Source organism: Phalaenopsis equestris, unplaced genomic scaffold, assembly GCF_001263595.1.
Source record: "Phalaenopsis equestris unplaced genomic scaffold, ASM126359v1 Scaffold000002, whole genome shotgun sequence".
Taxonomy (NCBI): domain Eukaryota; kingdom Viridiplantae; phylum Streptophyta; class Magnoliopsida; order Asparagales; family Orchidaceae; genus Phalaenopsis; species Phalaenopsis equestris.
In genome coordinates this window covers 43,393,350-43,407,940 of record NW_018164444.1, presented here as the reverse complement: position 1 = coordinate 43,407,940, position 14,591 = coordinate 43,393,350, and the positions used below count along the sequence as shown (strand labels likewise).

Genomic DNA, 14,591 nt, shown 5'->3' with positions numbered 1-14,591 from the left:
TAAATGTTACAAATATTTTGTCAGAACTCGGTGTTGTTTTAATAAACACAAAATGAACAGCAAAAAACATACACAACCTAACGCATTAATCAACCAAAAATTGCATGATCTAATCTTCAAAAATCTGATGATAGTCACGGATTAAAAAAAAAAAACCTCAGCAGAAGCAGAAGTGTGACATCCTGGTGCAGCAAAATTGAGGAACTTAGGCTCGTGGTTTGATCCGGTCTGCTTGGAATTAGAGCTATTAGAAGAAATTAGGGCTCAAAGATCTCACCCTCTTCGAGCAAGCCGTCGTCGTAACAAACCGGTACTCTTATTCTATCTCGCACAGACGATTGCCTTTCATGAGGCTTGAAAGTCTCGTGCTTATGTGAGGATGGTAAATTCTCAGAGGAAACGGATACTGGAGACTCTGATGCATTATGTGGAACATTTTGGACCGGAGATGCAAGTACATTCTTGCCTGAACTCTGCTTATTTTGGGGCTGCCTAAATTGCTTCTGCACAGCATGAAAAGGTCAGCTGAAAAAAGAATATTAGAAGAGAAAATGCCTTGAGAAAAAGTAACATAATTCTTAATGTATCAACACATTCAACACCTAAAGTTTAATATGTTATGACCTATGCATGAAATGTGTATTTTACTTTTAAAAAGTTATAATAGTGGTATTTCTCATGTAATGTTAAAAATTTGAGTGTTGTAGAAGTAAATATGAAAGTTTGGGTGTTAAGAGATGCAAATACACAAGAATTGTTTGCACAAAAAAGGGGAAAAGGGTAAAGAAAGAGCGAATGCACACGCTAGATCGGTACAGGGAAGAGTGGGTAGAGGTTCATGCAAGACAGAAGCTGGAACAAAGATAAGTTTGGAAGGGAGTGATGGGAACAGAGAGGCAAGAAAATGGCTGAGATTCAATTTTTAAGTTTAGTTTCTTTTGAAAGGAATTTTGATGTATTTGTGCGCGCGCGAGCGACTATTCAGATGCAGCCAATTTGCTCTCAAAGTTTTGTAGCGCTCCAATTTAGTCTCTCGACTATTAAAAATTGACACCAACTGTTCTATCAATGACAAAGTTGCTCGAATGACCCTTATGTAAGAAATTAAAAATCATGACCTTTATTTAGTATGCCTAGCATGTTAATACACATAGCAACAGCCAACCTGTAAATTTCAAAAACAAACTATATAATCTAAGTGCTCTGAAACTTGTTGAATGGCAAGATGAGATGGTGCAAGAGTGCGAAGTTATTACAATCAGCATAATTAATACAAATTAAAGAATGAGTTGAATAATGTTGCAAGACCCAGAAATTATCAATCCAACTGCTTCCATACCTCAAATTCCTTGCCCTTTGCCATTATTTCTTTGTATACTTTTGGCTCGCGAGTCTTTAAAATGTTCCATAAAACACCACCACCGGTACGGAATCGCTTTCCATCTGCAGTTTTTTGTCCCCCGCAATGCTGAATGGCATCCACCTAGGTTTAAGAAGCAACTTCAGTTACACTCAAAATGAATAACCTTAATGCCCATCATTATCATTAGCCTTAAGCCAATTATTTGTTGCTGGCATAACCTACTGCAGGTTGAAATATAGGCTGTGGTTGGTCTGAAGGAATTAGACATGATAATGAACATTATAAATAAACAAATTAATGTTTATTTGGCCCCGATTTTTTGTTGGGTTTTTATTTTTTTGGTCTGAAAATGAGTTTTACTTAAGAAAATCAAAACTCGTCCTAAATAAACAGGCACAAAACATTAAAAAAGTAGATTGTTTTCACTCATCTACAGAATGATGTGCCATCATTCATCATTACACTATCAACTAAAAGCAAACTTACGATGCATAAAATCTTACTACACGCAGTTCTTTCGACACTCCTGAACAAGCAAGACAAAGTTCAATTTTAAGCTAGTTTTTCCATAGGCTAGTCTTTAAGGACTCACTACAAAAATAATCGAAAATAAATGCATATCACAAAGTGGAAATTGTCATATCGAGGATTATAGGCAACTAAAATTTGCCAAATTTAAATAGACTGAATTCGATCTTAAACAAACAACCCTTCTCAAATATTATCCAACTTACAGCACGGATACAAATTACTCTCATCAATCCCCATTGCAACTTACAGAAAATTCTAACTCCCATGACATTGCAGCCAAGGCATTAATATCAAAAATTGATGACAAGAACAAAGCACTTCCATATTAATTGCAAATTGGAAATATTTAGCGCCATGCAAAATAAAACAACAGATGAAATGATCTCTCAAACTGGTAATCATTTAGCAATGACATAATTTCAAATATTGAAAAAAACAATCTAGAGATTCAAAAAAATCATAAGAAAAAAAAAAAAACCAAACAAGAAACAAGATAGTGTAAAATGTTTAAACTATATGCAAATAGAACCAGAAGAGCCTAATTTAGCCAGCTTAACAATGTGACTAAGCATTTAATAATCATTTTCGCTACTGTGCATTACATAAACCTTACTTTAAGAGCCTAATTTAGCCAGCTTAACAATGTGACTAAGCATTTAATAATCATTTTCGCTACTGTGCATTACATAAACCTTACTTTAAACAGTGAATTGCCTTAAAATTCAAAGCCCATCGAAATATACAAGGGAATATTTAGCATTAAATTTATACCTCTTTCACAAGATCCATCATAGCTGAAGCTCCAAGACAACCAACTGCATTCCACACTAGATATGACTTCTTCTCTTTCAATCTCTTGCAGGTGTTAATAACGAACCTGAGAACAGCAAAATCATAAATTAATTATTTACATTCTTATCAGGCTCAATGTGACTAACACATAGCATAGATTGTTTCTATGCATACTAAAATGACATGGAAATAACTGAAATACTGCAAGAATAGAACAAAATCCAGAGCTGGAATAAATTTTAGGCAATAACTGCCAATTTAATGACAACTTTAGGCTGATGGAGATAATAATTACAGGCCGCCCGCATTATCAAGAGGCTGATGTAGCGCTCTAACCGGAAAAATAGAAGTCTTTCTCGGACTAATAGCATAAGAAAAAAAACAAGTATTAAAACTTACGGATGCTGAATGAGGAGAAAAATATAGCTTCATTACTTCCATTAAAAGCACTCAAAAAGGTTTATTCAACACTTTCAAAAAAATACTTTATGTAATAATCACGCCACGGTTTTTTATTATGAAATTGCTCTGTAACTGTTGGCCTGCTATTGATAAACAGACAAATTTCACAGAAGCAACCAAGGGTCGAGGGATATCAATTATTTAAGTATATGGAACGTAGGCCATTGGACTCAATTCTTATCTAGAAAATGAAAATATAAAACAAACCTATTACGAAAAAAGAAAGAAAGTTGGAAACTTTGAAATTTCATGCAAATATGTGAACTCCTACCAAACTGAAAATTGCGGTCACACGTAAATAAGAATTATAGGAATAAGCAATTGCCTAAAAAATTTTCCGCAGGCAATACAACAGCGATGCATGGTGAAAATTCACATCAGAGAAATGTGTGGTTTGTTTATGTTTTGTTGTCAAGCTTATACTTTAAAGAGCGCAAAAAAATGTGTAATTTTAAAGAAAAACGCTGTCTCATTTGCCTGAGTGAACATTATGAAAATAAGACAATCAAATCTTCTTACAAAAAGACAATCATGTATTTCCAATGTTTATCTCCTTTTGGAAAATGAAAAGAAAATATTAAGAAAATTAAATGGAAATATTCAAAAAAGTTTTCTATGAATTTGGAATACCATATCTAACAGTTAGGCAGCAATCAAGAAAGCCAATACTATGATAATGTGAAATAAAACATCTTCAATAAAACGGAAGAAACGGTAACATTTCATTTGGAAAGCAATGTATTAGGCATCTACATACATACCACACAATTCTTATGCATTTACATATCAAACATATAATCATTCATATTTACATTCATACCACTCAAATCTTTAACATCACATCAAAAAAAAACACCATCACTACCTTTTTAGAAGTGACATACACCTTTTCATGTATTGGTTTATGAAACCAAGGTGTTATAAGTTTAAATATCAAACTTTGGGTGTTAGCTATGTAAATACATAAGAATTGAGTGGCATGTATGTAAATTTCCCTATAAGTAAAATAAATTCATTGGTAAAAAGATCTTATGCACTCGTTTCTAGATAAATCATTCCTACAGGAAGGGACCTGAAAGAATGAAAGAAACTAAGGTTAAACTAGAGTTTTCATGGAATAGAGAATCTTAAAATACATATACAATGGTGAGAGAGAAACAGAGAACAGCACCGCTGCAGTAGACAGGTTAGTATTGAAAAATAACCTTGTTCACTTAGATACCACAAATGAAAAATAAGTGGTGTGAACTTCTGTAAGCACAAGCACAACTTCTAGCCAAGTTAAATTTTTCCACCCTTCCTTTTTACTGCTTTCCAACTCCTATATATCCCTTGTTGGTGCGTCTTCTCTTCTTTGTTTATTCTCAAAATCAGCTAATATATTATGTTCTACAACCTCCATCTCAACAAGCACAACTCCTAAAAATACAATGTGATATTAGGAGTGCAATGGACTTAAAAACAAGGTAGAAAATTGGAACAATGATTTCTTGAATTAGTGTATCTATAAAAATTCAATCAAAAGAAATACAAAACCCTAGCAATATGAATACTGTGTAATGAAGTCAATCTAATTTATTCAGGAAAAAAAAAAACCCTAATTAGGCCCTAATTAGGTTTTCCCCAAGATTTAATTTCTTTCCTCCACCTTTGCTGGCTTGGATAGGATAGGAAGTTGTTCCATGTGTAGCGATTTGGGAAGATGGAGGTCAAAATAGAGACGCTGATCAACAGCAAAGATGCAGGGAATCAAGTAATGGAAAAAAAAATAAAGCTTTAAATCACTTGATTAAATAAGAAGCACGTGAGGTAAGCCAAAATACCCACGAGGTGATCACAGGAACTTCTGGTGATGAGATTTAAGAGAAAAAGGGGATGATTTGTCCGTGAATAGAGACTTGAAGAAAAATGGTTGAGAGTTATACATACATGGCACTTAAACATCACTATTAATATATATCATACTCAAAAATCTATATTTACTAATATAACACCAATTTCATAAGTCCTCCCTCTCCTTTCAGTATATCACTGAGCTCACCAACAGAGTGGTAATGCAAAATACTCTATTGAAGAAGTTTGGGAATAGAAACAAAAAATAACACAAACCTAATTCATAAAACCAGATAATACGTCAAGCAAATTTCATCACAAAAAAAAAAATAATAATAAATAAAGAGAACCTGAGAGGGAGCAGGTGATAAGAATTAGATCAAGGCCAGGATGGTCAATGCCATAGAAAATATCATGGTCGACGTCAACAAAGTTGTCAGAGATAGTATCGCCATAAAAAAGAATAAACTCGTGCGCAAACTCCGTGTCGTTGACCATGATTGAGAAGAAGAATAGGACGCATAGTCAGCCCACGGATAGAAAAATAACAATAAAATCTCCCAAATTATGAGAGATTGTTTCCAACTCTCCATGAATTTTATCTGAATTTGTCCCTAGAGTACTTCCCCCACTTCAACATTACAATATATGTTCAACATTACAATATATGCTAATCTCAGCCTCTTGAACGAGGATAAAATGGATCCAAATAATTTTTGAGAGATGAACTTGATCTCTTGACTCCGATCCAAGTCATTCATGGAGCTGCGTTATCCCAAACATTGAAGAAAAACCAAGTACGAAGATCCACTACAAACGATATGGTTGAAGCAGAAACCGAGGAAGATGGATCTATCAATGAGCTTCGTGATAAACGGACGAAAAGGATAGAGTGACAAAACTGTGAATGTTAACTTCTCTATATTGACAAAAGATAGGTGTTGTATCAGTAACTATAGAGTTTTGAGTGTGAAATAAGTAATTACTGATGTTCGAAGTGCTATGTATAATAACTCAAAATAAATTTGATTACTTAAATTGAACAAACCATCCTAAAGGTCTTCTATTGTTAGTGTTATTTTGACCCCCAATTAATGAACTAAGATAAAAGGGCAATTTTGTAATGTGGCACCGCCACCTACTACATCTCATCTACTGCTCACCTACCGCCTACCTACCTCCCACCTACCATTCTCTTGCATCTATAAATAGAGAGGATGTGAGGCCTAGGAGAGCAAGGGAAGAGAATTTAAGCTACCACAAAGGAGGAGAGAATAACTAGAGAGTTAGAGAGGAGGAGAGCATCTTGAGGTCTTATATCAAGGTGTCGCTTGAGAGGGAGACCATAGAAGAAAGATGAGGGCTCATCTCTATGTATAAGCTATGTATTCTTCATTTCTTTTGCCTTAGTGAACTATTTGATTGATTCCCTCCCGTGGACGTAGATCCAGTTGGATCGAACCACGTAAACGATCTCTCTTTGCTTGTGTTCTTTGCGTCTCATTTCTATGACAGGAAGTACATATCTCACAACAATTGGCGTCGTCTGTGGGAAGATCCATACTTCTTGGCTAGAGGTGTCCGCGTAAAGGTGTTTGCGGCCAACGACGAAGAAGAGGAGTTCGAGTTCGCGAAGCAGGAGGACCTGAGCAGTTTAGCGAGGCGCGACGACTCTGGAGAGGCAGTTATTCTCGTGCGAGAGGCAGATGAGGAATTCATGATTTGTTCCACTGGAAGCAGAGGAGTGCCTGCTGTAAGGAGGCGTGAGCACAGAACATGAAGTTTTCTCCGGTGAACAGGTGTGATCTCTGTCAGAAGGGATCGGAGCTCTCCGTTAGGTTGGTGAAGGGAGTGGAGTTCACGGAGAGAAGGCAAGAAATTTGGTGAGAATTTCTTGGACATTAATGCGTTAAAAGGCAGGTTTAGGCTGAAAACTTTTGGTTGTTATACAATAGTACAACATTTTGGTGATTTTTGCCTAAATCTTGGAAGAGCAACAGGTAGAATTCATTGGAAGAAATCCTAGCCACGACAATGAGTTCCGTCAAATTCGACATTGAGAAATTCAATGGGAAGAACGACTTCGGCCTATGGAGAGTAAAGATGAGAGCTCTATTGGTTCAGCAGGGTGTTGCAGAAGCCTTGCAAGGGTCGGCGACATTGCCGGCTGACATGACCGAGAAGGAGAAGATCGACATGCTGGAAAAGGGAGAGTAAAGATGAGAGCTCTATTGGTGCAGCAGGGTGTTGCAGAAGCCTTGCAAGGGTCGGCGGCATTGCCGGCCTGCATGACCGAGAAGGAGAAGATCGGCATACTGGACAAGGCCCACAGTTTGATAATCTGAGCTTGGGCGACAAAGTTCTGAGGGAGGTGTCGAGGGAGACAACGACTCAAGCACTTTGGGCCAAACTCGAGGTACTCTATCTGACAAAGTCTCTGGCTAATAGGTTCTTTCTGAAGCAGCGTATATACTCCTTCAAAATGCATGAAGACAAATCCGTCTCAGAGCAGATCGACGAGTTCAACAAGATCATCGACAACCTCGAGAACATCGACGTCAAGATGGACGATGAGGAAAGACACTACTGTTGCTAAACTCTATTCCTAAGAGCTACGAGCATTTCAAGGATGCGATGCTCTATGGAAGAGTGCAGACTATTACTCTGGAGGCGGTTCAATCTCTGATTAGAGCCAAAGAACTTCAGAGGAAGCATGATAGGGACAAGGAAGTCAGCGGAGACAGTCTTATTGTCAGAGGAAGATCGGACAAGAAAGATTCAATGGTCAGTACAGATTAAGGTCAAGCAAGGATATCGGGAATCAGTCATCAAGGGGATCTTTCAAGTGCTATCATTGTCACAAAGACGGCCATTTCAAGAGGAACTGCCCAGACAGGAAGAATAAGAATCAAGAAGAGCCAGAAGAATCAGGAGAAGCAAGCGTAGTCTCTGATGACTAGACACTGCAACAGGAAAATGATGGGTCTGTTCTACTGGGAGACAATAAAGCTCACAGGGTTGTTGGAAGTGGATCAATCAGGATAAGGATGTTTGATGGAGTTGAACGGGTACTGAAAAATGTCAGGTACGTACCAGAGCTCAAAAGAAATCTGATTTCTTTAGGTACGCTGGAGTCAAGCGGATGTTCGTTTAAGGCAGAGAATGGCTGCATCAGAGTAACCAAAGGCCCTGGTGTCGTCATATAAGGAGTCAGGAAAAAGGGGCTATACTCTCTTATCGGAAGAACCGTGATTGTTAAGTTCATGTACTGTTTGGACTTAGCAGACTCAAGCAAGGGCTGAGGGCCCCTCAGGGGCCAGGTGGAGGGAATCTTTACTTTGAAGCTTCTCAATTGGGGGTCAAGGTGGAGAATTGTTATTTTGACCCCCAATTAATGAACTAAGGTAAAAGAGCAATTTTGTAATGTGGCACCGCCACCTACTACATCTCACCTACTGCTCAACTACCGCCCACCTACCTCCCACCTACCACTCTCTTGCATCTATGAATAGAGAGGGGGCGAGGAGAGGGTGTGAGGCCTAGGAGAGCAAGGGAAGAGATTTTAAGCTATCACAAAAGATGAGAGAATAGCTAGAGAGTTAGAGAGGATGAGAGCAGCTTGAGGCCTTGTATCAAGGTGTCGCTTGAGAGTGAGGCCATGAAAGAAAGATGAGGGCTCATCTCTATGTATAAGCTATGTATTCTCCATTTTTTTTTACCTTAGTGAACTATTTGATTGATTCCTTCCCGTGGACGTAGATCCAGTTGAATCGAACCACGTAAACGATATGTCTTTGTTTGTGTTCTTTGCGTTTCATTTCTATAACAGGAAGTACACATCCCACAACAGTTAGGAATAAGGAAATCAAACACAAATCTAAATAAACTCAAATTCAATTATAATCTAATTGCACTTAAATATAAATTCATCTTTAATACTCCTAACAACCCTCATTTAACTATCCAAATTAAATACAACTACAAAACAATCCAAATATGCCTCCTGATGAATTTCAACCCAACCTTATCAAAGTTTAATTTTTTGACTTCATAATTAACCCCCTACATACAAAAATCACATGGAAATTCTGTAAGTAAGTCTTGTTTTCTTTTGTTAATTTGCACTTAAACTGCTCTTATACTATCTTTGTAAATTCTTGTAGAGCCTCCTAGAGAGAGTATCTCGACTTGTTATGCCAATTTCTGCTACAAATGCAATCAATTGAAGGTTCATAATAACTCAAAAATAAGAACAGCACTTAAAAGATGATATTGACCTAAATCACATCAAATACACAATTACCTTTTATTCAAACTAAATCAGAAAACAATTACTTCTTGTTCAAACGAAATACCTTGCTCATCTTCTCAAGTGATCCTTCCAGTTAATAAATCACATGCATAATTTCTATGGTGGAGCATTTGCACGATGCCCAACTTTTCACTAAGCTATAAATTTGTAACTAATCACAGAGGATCTTGAATAAATATATTGGGATAGAATTACTCTTTCGTTTTCCTCCTTTGAAGCATCTTCATAAAAACTAATTGTCTCCTTTGAATCCATCAAACCAATATCAGAATAATGTTTGGCCTCCGAGCTACACGATTAACCGCCATTGGAACCCATCCTACCGTCTACTCAACTTAGCCCTAAAAGTAACTATTCATAAGCTGGAGAGACACTATTGCAAAAGTAAAAGAAAACCTTCCCTAACACAATATAAATTCTTCATTGCTCATGCATCAGAAGCTTCCCTCCTTCGATGCCAGTAGATAAACAGAAATACGCAATGCAATAAATCTACATAAGGCAAGTACATCCACTGCGTTTCTTTCTTCTTCGATTTCTGAATCACATTTCCAACAACAGTCTTGCGACTAAAGAAAACCTGCCTGTTGATGTCAGTGATATTGGTATTAGAGCCGCTCTTTCTCTTCTTCTTCTTCTTATTCCTCTTCCTTCTCGATCCCCCCATCGAATCACACCGCATGTCCTCGCCGCCTCCACCGTTAGCAGTTCCCTCACAGCCTCCACCACCATCGCCGCCACCGCCGCCGATTCTGGGCAGAGAATCCACCTCTCCTGCACCGAATCCACCGTCTCCGACGAGTTCCGCGTCGGCCATCTCTACGTCATCGTCTAGGGTCTCCTCCCCGAAATCGTCATCGAACGAAACGCACTCCAATTCCTCCATCGGGGAACCAGATTGCTCGGCGAGAAGCTTCTCAAGCTGCGGACGTCATTTTGCTGCGAAATCTTGAACCGGGCAAACCGGCTACAGACCGGTCGAGTGGCGATGGAAACGAACCGCGGCTCGGGGGCATTTTGTGAAATTATGTATTTGTAAATGAATATTTATGAGGTTTATTAAAGTAAAGAAGCAATTTTTAATATATTTTTAAAATAGTCATCTTAATTTGAAAATGTAGCCCTCCACTTATTCGTGTATATTCAAATGTTTAACAAAAGGTTTTTAAATATGTTAAATGCACACATGCGATTTTAATTCAAATGTTTAACAAAAGGTTTTAAATATGTTAAATGCACACATGCGATTTTAATATATTAAAGTTATCATTTTATAGTTTAAGAAAATTAAAACTTGTAATGGTCAAATAAAATAAACTTGATGCAAATGTGATTGAGCTAAACAAGACTATATATCACTTTCATTAATAAAATTTTAGGGTCTGTTTGAGATTTTTTTTTTTTAGAAAATGTGTATGTTGTGGTAATAAATAAAATTTTAGGGTCTGTTTGAGATTGATTTTTTTTTCTTTTTTTTTTTTTAGAAAATGTGTATGTTGTGGTAATGATTTATGTGTTTTTTAAAAATAAAAAAATATAAAACATGTTTGGTATGATATTTTTTTATTTATAAAGATAAAATTTTATTTTTTGTAAAATTTTTGGGTCTACGTGCACTCTAAAATTAAGCTATGCCGCTCATGCCAAATATGATGTCGTCATTGCTCCAACCAACACGAAACATTAACTATGGCGCAGCTGTGGGTCGGAGGCTAGTGGAGACAGGCTGGCCCAGGTTAACTTGGGTTAACTCGGGTTGACTTAGGTTGACCCGGGATGACTTGGGTTGACTTGGGTTGAGCCGGGTAGATTATGGTTTGACTTGGGTTGATCCCAGTAGATTAGGGTTTGATCTGGTTTGACCTAAGTCGACTTGGGTTGACCCCAATTGGTTTGGGTTAGGTTAGGCTAGATCTGAGCAAGGTCGGGTCTAGGTTGGGTCAGGTCTGGGTTGGATCAGACCTGGATTAGGATTATGATTTATCAGGGCTAGGTTGAATCAAGTTTGGGTTACCTAAGTTAGGTGTAGGGTTTTGTTGTTGGTCAGGCTAGGTTAGGATTAGGGTTTGTGCTAGTTTTTGTCAGGTTTGGGTTGGTCAAACATGGGTTAGGATTAAGGTTCAGGTTATGTTGGGTTAGGTCTGGGTTGGTTCAGACCTGGGTTAATTTTGGGTTATGTTGGGCTAGACCTGAGCTAGGTCGGGTGTTGGTTGGGTATGGTTTGGGTTGGGCCAGACCTGAATTATGTTTGGGTTTGGTTGGATCGGGACTGGGTTGGGTCGAGCTGAGTTAGGTTTAGGGTTTGGGTTAGATTGGGCTTGACTTGAGCTTGGTCGGGTCTAGTTTGGGTCAGGTATGGGCTAGGTCAGACCTAGGTTAACTTTAGGTTAGGTTGGGTCAGGCATGGGTTAGGTTTGGGTTAGGTTGGACTAAACTTGAGCCGAGTCGGGTCAAGATTGGGTCAGGTTCAGGTTGGGTTATACCTAGTTTGGGTTTGGGTTAAACCATTTTTTGAATTAAGATTAGGTCGGGGTTCGGCTCGATCGGAGTCGAAACCAAACCCAAGCCTAGTCCAAGGTTGTGGAGTTAACCTAACCTACTCCTAAACTTAAATATTTAAACTTGATTTGAAATACTTTTAACTTAAAGAGAGAAAAAAGTCTTACAATGGAGAAGACTGACCATGGGAGGAGAAGGTTCGCTGGAGAAAAACAACAGAAAATATTACGGGTTAGACGCATTCGAGATACTTTGAAGCACACATTGACTTGATTTTGGACCCCCTCTTGGAGGCAAGAACATCCGCCTTTTATAGGAAGTTGGGCTGTTGATAAGACTGAAATCGACGAACAGAATTACTCCGTCCGTTTCTGCAATTGTTGGCGGTTGCCAAATTTTTTCAGTCGTTTGATCGAATGGATGATCGGGATGAAGATCCGTAGACAAATGTTACAAATCAGTGACATAGTCAACGAGGAATGAAATGACCACGACAACAGAATTGGAGGCATGGTCATCCCCAGGCAGGTGTGGTCACGCACCAGACCTGGCGTGACCAGACCAAACCATACCAAAAAGAGGCAAGGCACTGGGTCCTTCCCAGAAGCTCCATATGACTCTAAAAGCTGCATGTGACATAGTCAACGAGGAATGAAATGACCACGACAACAGAATTGGAGGCATGGCCATCCCCAGGCAGGTGTGGTCACGCACCAGGACCTGGCGTGACCAGACCAAACCATACCAAAAGAAGGCAAGGCACTGGGTCCTTCCCAGAAGCTCCATATGACTCTAAAAGCTGCATGTGACCAAAAAACAACATGTGATGTGAGATCCTTTTAATTGCATTGCTCATATTTTTGTCAATGACATGAGCCACACTCATCGTATCTTTTAAGATTATGAATCAAAGAATGTTCGTGAATCAAATTTAATGAATAAAGCACAAGAATAGAGCAGAAAGGAAAAATAAAGGGAGATATGATTTCACTATTTGAGCTATATTCTCTCAATTGAACGATAAAAAAAAGGAAAACACCCCTTTATAACAAATACTTTCTCTATTTATAGATGATTTTGTACAATACTTACCTGTGCCATTTTTTTCTCAAGATATTTTTGGTAGTCTATGATCAACAACTCATCTTCTGGTCTATTTTTGATCTCATGTGTTCATCAGAGTTAGCCTAGCTCAGCCAGTCTGGCTCAATCGACACAAATCAGTCATCTTCACTCCTTTGGCTTGACTTGATCTGCTTGGCTCGGTCAAACCACCACAAAAATCTCTTTCTTGTAGATTGATTGGTGTGTGTGGGGTGGTTCCACCTGAAGATACTTGTGATGCTGACTCTTATTTTGGGTTGGCTCGCCTATTGGATTGACATTTCTCATTCGAGGTCATAAGCGATAAGTTCAAACATCATTTTAATGGATTCTTAGGCGGGCTGCGCTTTGGCTCGGGTGTTCTGACACCGTTATCTTGAAAAGTCTCGCAGAGAATCTTCTTCATGATTCTTCTCTCTTCTAGGTCACTGGATTCTTGTGAGATCAACACTTTTTTGTTGCACCAGATTATTTTTTTCTAAATATTTAAGTGGTTGATATTGCAATTATATAAAATTTCACTTTGAGCTATTTTTATAATACAATTTTATTTTGCTAATTTTAGTCTAGATAATCTAAAAAGTTTAAATAAAACATAAATAATGTAACGTGGCTATTTATCTCTATTAAAAGGGGCATTTACATGCATACCCCCTAGTGTTATATACGTAAATATATAAGAATTGTGTGATACTTAAACAAAAAACACCCGATGTATCATAATTTACACCGAAGTTCATCTCTTCGCATCCAACTTAACACCATCCACCACGATCCGAGTGATCAGCGCCGGTCGCCGGACCTCGAGACCCGCGGAGTTGGAGCAAAGGCGAAGCTATAGACTGACGGCCATGGAGGAATCATCCGGCGGAGGCGGCGCCGCCTCCGATCCATCATTAGAGGGCCCCAGGGCCTCCTCGTATAAGGGCAAGTCCTGCAAGGGATGTCTCTACTTCTCCTCAGTCCTCAAAGCCAACGCGCGCAACCCCGTCTGCTTCGGCATCAGCAGGCCCAAGGTCAACCTATCGTTATCCATGCTCCGCTTTCTTTGTTTCTCTCGCTGTATTTATCCTTTGGAATCTGATTGACGAGCTTTCTATTTTGCTCTTCTTTCTGGTTAATATCGATCCAAAAACTTAGTTCGGGTTTTTTATGGGTATGTATTTTCGTCTTTCTTGTGCTTGTTTATAGCGGTTGAACTGATGTATCTGGTTTCTTTTTTCCATTTTTTGATCCTGTTACCTTAACATGCTGTCTGGCTACACGCTGAATCAAATAAAGTAGGGTTTAGTATGGCTTGAGAGGGTTAAGGCCTGAAATCTGTTCCGCATGACCACCACTGAATGTTTTTTAGTTCTAATATACTTTTTTGCTATTTGTTTTTTTTTATTTGAAATTTGAGAGAAAGAAAAACTTAAAATTTCTGAAATAATGTGAATTGTGGGGTCTATTGAATTCTGTTAATTCTAATATACTTTTTTGCTATTTGTTTTTTTTTTTATTTGAAATTTGAGAGAAAGAAAGACTTAAAATTTCTAAAATAATGTGAATTGTGGGGTCTATTGAATTCTGTTTTGATTGATGACAAGGCCGGAATAGGAGTTATCACAACAGCAGGGTCTAAATTTCTAGCAGTTTCAATAAATCCAAATCCTAAAAATTTGGATTTACTAAATACTGCAACAATAGCATCTG

The 14,591-nt window shown here is 38.2% G+C and overlaps 1 protein-coding gene across 1 annotated transcript; it reads right to left on the bottom strand.

Moving 5' to 3' along the window:
• LOC110030430 lies at positions 1–10,222 on the bottom strand. Its single transcript, XM_020733144.1, has 4 exons — positions 9,878–10,222; positions 2,666–2,771; positions 1,340–1,483; positions 1–503 (listed from the first exon to the last, which is right to left on the bottom strand). The coding sequence occupies exons 1-4, from the start codon at positions 10,177–10,179 to the stop codon at positions 258–260; spliced, it is 798 nt and encodes a 265-aa protein (XP_020588803.1). The 5' UTR covers positions 10,180–10,222; the 3' UTR covers positions 1–257.
• Positions 10,223–14,591: the final 4,369 nt, after the last annotated feature.

Coding starts and splice junctions, on each gene's coding strand:
- LOC110030430 (XM_020733144.1), bottom strand. CDS start 10,179: ATGGAGGAATTGGAGTGCGTTTCGTTCGATGACGATTTCGGGGAGGAG. Junction 2,772..9,877: donor AATATCACTGACATCAACAG/GCAGGTTTTCTT, acceptor TGCTGTTCTCAG/GTTCGTTATTAACACCTGCA. Junction 504..1,339: donor CAAAGGGCAAGGAATTTGAG/GTATGGAAGCAG, acceptor CATGCTGTGCAG/AAGCAATTTAGGCAGCCCCA.